Below are 8537 nucleotides of genomic sequence, written 5' to 3'. Positions count from 1 at the left end.
CTCAATCCTTCATAACCTTGTGGAAACACAAATCATCTAGAATTTTTTTTTAACTCTTCTGCAAATCTTGCATTCACTCACACAACAGTTAAGCCCACTCTCTAGGCGATCCAATTTAGATGTCAACACATTTTCTTCACTTGTAAATGAGATCTTCTAATAGATAACATAAGGATCACACAACTTTAGAACACTCCGCAGGAGATGACCCACCTGCTTTGCCTCCAACTACCATTTCTGTATACCTTCCACACCGTCTTAAATTGTACGCAGTCGCTTAGTCTTCCTGAGTCTGAACTCATACCGCAACATAAAATTTTTACTTCGCTCTCAACTGGAAACATGAAAAAATTCTTCACGCGCCCATAACTCGGGCTATACCTCGAATTGCAATGGAATTCAAACACCTAATAGTTCTTCTATCATCCAGTAGTCCTTCCTCATCACCTCCAAGTCACATAGATGCACCTTGCAGCACTAACATACTCATCACGTAGCTAACCAGCCGTCACTCCCACTAATAGGGGCAATGCCAAACATATAAGTTCGAAACACTTGCTCACACAATCAGCACCTCGGTGCTCAAGCCATAGGAAAAGATCTAGCCTCAAGTCCTCCAGACTGGCCCAACATAAACTCACAGAGATTACATCTTGCCCCTCGATCGGGGAATCACAAGCCATCAAGGCACATCTGATACTGAGCGCTCATGCGCGCGTACGAACACGTGGAAGGAATTTCAAGAGTTTCTTTTCAAGCTGAATCAAGGACGCACGATAAGAATTCAAGAATGTGAAGTTTTCCTAAAGGTTCTGCAGCCTCTCGAGGATAAGTACAGACGTCTCCGTACCGATCCACGAGACTCTACTAAACCGGCTCATGACTCGCGAGACCAAGTAACCTAGGCTCTGATACCAACTTGTCACGACCCCAACCCCGGTCGTGATGGCGCCCAACACACTGCTAGGCAAGCCCGACCAATTCAACAACCTTAACCCTTTTTATACAGTTCATGATTCAATTAACACAAATAATTACTAAGTCATAATACTGAAACTCTGAAATATAATTAAAACATGCGGAAAACCCAAGTAGAAATACTACTACACAGCCCGAAGAATCCGGTGTCACAAGTCTGAGCCTCTAATACACGGGTGTCAACCTACTACATATTGCTCTAAAGAAATGCGGAAATAAAGCAAATAGGTTAGATGGGAAGATCAGGACTGCGGACGTCATGCAGCTACCTTGATGCTCCCAGATATGATGCTCGGCAGAGAAATCCTCACTCAGCCTCAGTGGGTGCACATAGATCTGCACACAAGGTGCAGGGAGTAATGTGAGTACTTCCAACCCAGAGAGTAATAAACATAAATAAGGGTTGAGAGTAAGAAATCCTGGATAGGCACAATGTAAGCTATAATTACAGCAGTTTAATCCAGATAATATCAACTCAATAAACCAATGAAAACAATGATGCTGCAACAGATAAGTAAATGAATGACAATCAATTAAGAAATGCAACAAATAGTACGGTACTCTTTAGTACCCACTGCGGCGTGCAGCCCGCTCCATTTATTTATCGTCGACGGCGCTCACTAGGGGTGTGCAGACTCCAGGAGGGGCCCCTTACGGTCCAAGCGCAATATCAAGCCATCTCGTGGCATCCATTAGGCCCTAAGCCTCATATCAATATCATATCAATATCAACTAAGCCCTTCGGGCACGATAATATAGAAATATTCAGCCCAAACTTCATTAGAAATATTATTTAAGTTCCAAGTTTTGAGAATAAGTGGCTGAGTTTGCAAAACAATACTAAATACTAGGACTGAGTTCAATTGTCTGAAAATATGGTAAGAAACCAGTAAAAATAATCCCTGAAGGATTCAATCAGTTGGCACGAGGCCAAATTATGACAATTAATCCATTTTTATAAGGATCTCACTAAGTTTCAATCAATTAGGTAGTAATTTTATTAAGAGGGACGGACCAAGTCACGATCCCCGACGGTGCTCTACTCCATGCCCGTTATCCGGCGTGCAAGTCACCTCAACATAGCACTACAATGTGCAAATTCGGGGTTTCAAACTCTCAACACAGCAGTTACATCTATTACTAACCTCAAGCCGGCCAAAATCCTAGCTCGCTATGCCCTTGCCTCTCAAATCGACCTCCTCGCGCGTCGAATCTGACCAAAACCACAACGAATACATCACATTATGCTATAGCATCAATACCCAATCGAAAATAATCGAAAAACATCAATAATCCCGAAACTGACAAAACCCGAGCCTCGGGTCCACTTCTCGAAACTCAGAAATTTTTACAGAAAAGTGTTCTTTATCTTCTCCCGATTCTGTACATATAAATAACATGAAAATCGGAGTCTGTTTGACCCCTCAAATCGACCCCTTAAGGTCTCATAATCTCAGGCCCCCAAATCCTATTTTTCTACTATTTTTTCATGAATTAAAGGCTGGGATTATGGTCTATAATCACCCATAAACTAGTTTTAATAATCAAATCACTTACCTCTGTGATACCCACTGATTTTCTCTCTTAAAAATCACCTCAAAAGCTTCTTCCCGTTCAAAAATTGGAAGAAAACTCGACCTGCTCATTATAGGTATACAGTTCACGCGTTTTACTGCTTCCAATGGATTCCTTGTGAAATTCTAATGAAATTAGGCTTTTGAATCACTCAATTTGACCTTATAATGAAGGAGATATGTAGGTTTTAAGATTTGCAAATAGAGTAGGTTTTTAATACGCCGTCAGGGGAAATTTTGACATTAACCTGAAAATCTGGGCAACCTTGGTAAAATGGCCATAAAATCCTCATACGATATCCAAATTCGACGATTCTTTTTGTTACGGTTCCGTAATTAAGATACGGATCTAATGCTTCATTCAAAACAGTAATCGGAGCTTATGTGTTTTTAATATAATATCATTTATGCTTGAAGAAACGACGTCGAAGCATTAGAAAAACGAGCACAACGCAGCCCAAACCTATCCGAAACTCACCCGAGCTCCTCGGGACCGCATACGAACATACTAACACGTCACATATGATCATTCAAACTTTGTTGCACTCTCAAAACACCAAAACTAACATCAAAACACCAAATTTACATCGGATTCAAGCCTAAGTTCTTCTAAAACTTCCGAAACATGTGTTTGATAAAAAACCCAACCAAATCACCTCCGAATAACCTGAAATTTTGCACACACATCCCAAATCACCTAACGAAGCTACAACAACTCTCAGAATTCCATTCCGACCCTCGCATCAAAATCTCACCTATCAACCGGAATTCGCCAAAATACTAACTTCGCCAATTCAAGCCTAATTCTACACCGGACCTCCAAAATCACTTCCGATCACAATCCTAAGTCACAAATCATCCCCCGAAGCTAACCGAATCGTCGGATCCACATCCGAGCCCTCTAACTCATAGGTCAACATTCGGTTGACTTTTGCAAAACAAGCCTTCCTTAAAAAGACTAAGTGTCTCATTTCCTTCAAAAAATCAACCCAATTTAACTCGTTCACACAAGACACTGATAATCTAGCATAACGAAGCAGGAAATGGGGGAAACGGAGCGATTCTCATGAGACGACGGGTTGGGTCATCACAATCCTGCAGCCACTGGTACCATCAATGAACCAAAACCTTGCGAGCAACATGCAAGACATGTAGAATATTCCGGGGAACCCACAGACCCTAATACCACCAAATATTCCTCTCAATCTTCCATTCTTTGCTTCGGAAGAGATGTCAATGGTGAACCCTATCTTCACTCGTTGGGATGTGCAACACCCCCACCTCCAACTGTCCAACAACAAGATCCACCTGCTCAAGCAGAAGAACTAGCTCAACCCCAACTACAAGAGAACATGCAAGAGCAAGAACAAGGTCCAGAGGAGAAGGAAGAACACATTCATCCCCAGGGGGAACCAAGAGTGGCATTCTCAAGCCTAAACAAGGTAAAAATTCTAATCTTCAAAGAAAGGCTCGACAAGAAATGCATCATGATTTGTCCAATGACCCTGTTCAGATGCTCAATCGATATAAGGACCCCACACGATCCAAAAGAAGGATTAAACGTGGTCATCCTAGTTCCATCCCACAAAAGGAACACTGCGATGGCAATAAGGGACAACCACCACAACATACTCACTCCCCCATCAATGAATCAACCAATTAACTTGTGCGAGGTGCTAACAACCCTAACTTCAGAAGGAACCTTAGGGAACTTATGGATACTCATAAGCCTAGTATGATTGCACTTCTGGAAACTACAATGGCCACTCATATATCCATTTTTGAGGAGTTCAACTTCAGAGAAATGATAGAAGTGTCAGCAGAAGGGCAGGCTGGTGGAATGGTGATTCTATGGAATCATAATAGGGTTGTAGTGAACAACTTCACTAGAAGAAATCAGGAAATCCATGCCATGATAAAGGTACAACCTAACCACAAATCTTGGTTATTTAGTTCTATTTATGCTAGTACTAGTAAGTATATATTCTTTGGCAAAACATATAAAATATTTCTGAAAATTATAAAGGGGCGTGGTTGATGGGGGGCGACTTTAATGATGTTACTAGAGCTGATGAAAAAATTGGAGGCAAAGCTGTTAATCAAAATAGAGCTAGAAAAATAATTGCTAGCCTTAACCACTATAAATTACTTGACCTAGGTTTCAAAGGGTCAAAATTTACATGGTCAAATCATAGGAAAAGAAATAAGGGATTAATTATGGAAAGACTAGATCAAGTGTATGCCAATATGAAATGGCTTGATCAATATCCCCAAGCCTCTATTATACACCTTCCTAAGATATACTCGGACCATAATCTTATACTAGTCTCCCTAAATAATATTTATAAAAACCGCATGGACAAACCCTTTAGATTAGAAACAATATGGTGCTGCCTTCCGAATTTTCTTAATCTAGTGGAAAAAAATTGGACTAACAAAGATCTACTAAATGCAACTACTTCTTTTGAAGAGGATAGAAGACACTGGAGTAAAGAAAATTTTGGTAGTATACATAAAAGAAAAAGAAAAATCCTGGCTAGACTATAAGGGATACAAAGAAGTCCTATTTATCTTACTAGTACTTTTCTCCAACAATTAGAGGACAATCTCACACAAAAATATAATGACATCCTCAAAGTGGAAGAAGACTACTGGAAATTAAGATTCAGAGTAATGTGGCTAAACGATGGTGATGCTAATACTAAATTTTTCCACATAAGTACTACAAATAGAAGAAGAATTAATAAAATAGTTTTCTTCAAGGATGACATGGGAAATTGGATAGATGGCCATCGAAGTATAATGACTCATACTATTAACTACTTCAAGGACCTCTTTGCCACCTCTCATTCTCATTCTAATAGGCACACAAACATAAAAGAGTCCCCTATAGCAACTAAAAATGATCTGTCGTGCCTAGACTTACCCCTTAATAATCAAGAAATTAGGAAGGCAATATTCTCTTTTAAACCCTACAAATCACCCGGTCCAGATGGTCTACACCCCTTTTTCTATCAAAAATATTGGAATACCATCAAGGATAGTGTAAATGTATTCTGTCACAAAGTTTTTAATGACTGTCGCATTCCTACAATCATCATCAATACTTACCTGTGCCTAATTCCTATGTTTGAAAATGCCAGTAACTTGAAAAACTTTAGGCCTATTAGCCTTTGCAACACCATTTATAAAATTATTACCAAAATCATTGCCAATAGATTATGACCTTTTCTCAATAATCTAATTGGTCCTCATCAAGCAAGTTTTATTAAGGGTAGACGAGCTTGTGATAACGCTCTTATTATTCAAGAAGTAGTTACTTACATTAGAAATTCAAAAGCTAAGGAAGGCAATATGATCCTTAAAATAGATCTTGAAAAGGCTTTTGATAAACTTGAGTGGTCCTTTGTTCATAGAACCTTAAAATACTTCGAATTTCCAATAAAAATCACCAACCTAATTATGTCGTGCATAACCACTCCTAGTTATTTTGTCCTAGTTAATGGTACCAAATCATACCTCTTTACCCCAACAAGAGGGATTCGACAAGGTGATCCAATGCCCCCCTACATCTGTATACTATGTATAGAAATGTAGTCAATCATGATCAATCACAAAATTAACATCAAGAAATGGGATGCTTCAAAGATTAACCCTATAAGTCCTACTCTATCGCACCTATTTTTTGCCGATGACATAACCCTCATAGGCAAATCTAATACTAAAACAACTCTCACAATGATCCAAAGCCTTAATAACTCCTGCCTTCTTTCAGAACAATCTATTAACAAAACAAAGTCTACATTATTATTATCTCCAAATTGCTCCAAAACAACTAGGAAAGAATTGTTTTCCATCCTGAACATCAAGCTTAGTGATAAATTTGGTATCTACTTAGGTTTCCCTATAATTAACTCCAAACCTATTCATAAAGACTATCAATTTGTGATTGATAGAATGAGAATAAAATTGGGAAGCTGGAAAGCTAGATGGCTAAATATGGCTGGTAGATGCACTCTAGTCACCTCCACTCTCAACAACATTCCAAATCATATCATGCTATACTCCCATCTCCCTACAAAAACAATCAAGTACATTGATAAGATACAAAGTGATTTCATATAGAACTCCACTCCCGATAAAAGAAAGATTAATCTCCTGAGTTGCGACTCAATTACGAAGGATAAACAAAAAGGGGGACTAGGAATTAGGAAAGCTAGAAGCAAAAACACAACCTTACATACTAGTCTAGCTTGGAGATTGATAAACACTACCTCCCTATGGACCCAAATTTTAGCTAGTAAATATGCAAATACTAGAAATAAAAATCATCACTCATTCATTTGAAAAAGTATACTGAAAGGCTGGTACTACTGCAATAAAGGAACTGGGTGGGACATAAGCAATACCAATCTTAACATTTGGGAATCAAATTGGATTCCTAATATTAGTAACTTAAGAACTTCTATCGAAGGACCCCTAAACCTTAATGAAGACAAGCTCACAATTGGTAAGATAATTTCGGGGAAAAATTAGGACCTCACAAAGTTATCTTTTGAGCTGCCAAACAGCATCTTACATAACATAAACGCTATCATGAACTACAACATTCCTAGGGCTGATTCTCACCGTAATATCTGGAGTCTCAGCTCAAACGGGATGTTCTCTACCTCTTCGTGCTATAAGCTCATTGATAAATACGAACCTTGCGACAAAGATTACAACTGGCTGTGGAAACTTCAATGTCCAAACAAAATAAAAATATTCATCTGGAAATGCTATCATAATAGGATCCCCACAAGGACCTATCTAGCCCATACAGGGATAAACATTAACCCAAAATGTCCCACATGCAAATTACACGATGAAAATATTCATCATATTTTTTGGGATTGTCCTACTATCAAACACATCTGGACTGACCTTGGAATACACATCAATTCCACCCTAAAAGACCACTGGATAGACCAAATAAGGAATGCAAATCATACTTTCCTCCATACACACTTTAAATGGGAGAATCTTTATCCGTTCGCAATTTGGCTAATCTGGAAAAATAGGAACAACAATAACCATAATAATACTAACTATAGCCTAAACTGGAAACTGTTATAAAGCACGTTGTTGAATATATCCTTCTTACAAAGAAAGGTATCAATAGTACAGTACAAAAACAAATAAAGATACACTGGCATAAACCACCTAAAGGCTGGTACAAATTCAATATTGATGGTGCTTTCATTGGAAATATTTTCCAAGGTGGTATAGGTGGAGTAGCAAGAAACAACACAGGAAGCTGGATACTAGCTTTTCACATGAAAGTTCCAACCTTATCAGTAACACAAGTGGAGCTCCAAGCCCTAAGAGGATGCCTGCAAATCATAATGCAGCACAATTTAACGCCAGTGAAAATAGAGACAGATGCATCAGAGACTATCAATATGTTAGACAATGACCACCATACTTACCCAAAACTAATCTATGAATGCAGGTGGTTGATGAAACAAACAAGGAGGAAGGACCAGGTTGTACTCAGGCATAGCTTCGGGCAAGGGAACGGGGTGGCACATGCCTTGGCAAAAATGGCACTGATGCAGACCAACATAAATAAAGTCTCCCTTATGGCAACTCCACCGGAACCAGCAATACAACCGTATCAGAAGGATCTGGAGGGTTTTTATTTTGTTAAATATGTTTGTGCTAGTACTTGTTTGAAGTTGGTTGCTTTAGGAAACTTAGATGCCTTGTATGGCACTGATAATATCATGTAATATGTTGAATGTTTAGTTATTAATATTATGTCCTTTTCGTTCAAAACAAAATGTTCTAAATTAAGATTAATAACAATGTTTACCGTTAAAATGGTAATAACTATTAAATTTGTTGATGGGACTCTAAAAATACGTGATATATTTTTTTGCTAGTTGTAGAGCAGTTGATGCTATGTATATGAAGTTTAAGGTAGAGATGCAAACTAAAATGGAG

General features: G+C 38.6%; 1 protein-coding gene across 1 annotated transcript; it reads left to right on the top strand.

Annotated features, from left to right (window-relative positions):
- Positions 1 to 4311: 4311 nt before the first annotated feature.
- Positions 4312 to 8323, top strand: LOC109211100. Its single transcript, XM_019374599.1, has 2 exons — positions 4312 to 4473; positions 7700 to 8323. The coding sequence occupies exons 1-2, from the start codon at positions 4312 to 4314 to the stop codon at positions 8321 to 8323; spliced, it is 786 nt and encodes a 261-aa protein (XP_019230144.1).
- The last annotated feature ends 214 nt before the right edge of the window (positions 8324 to 8537 follow it).

Source organism: Nicotiana attenuata, unplaced genomic scaffold, assembly GCF_001879085.1.
Source record: "Nicotiana attenuata strain UT unplaced genomic scaffold, NIATTr2, whole genome shotgun sequence".
NCBI lineage: Eukaryota > Viridiplantae > Streptophyta > Magnoliopsida > Solanales > Solanaceae > Nicotiana > Nicotiana attenuata.
This window is presented reverse-complemented; position numbering and strand designations above follow the sequence as displayed.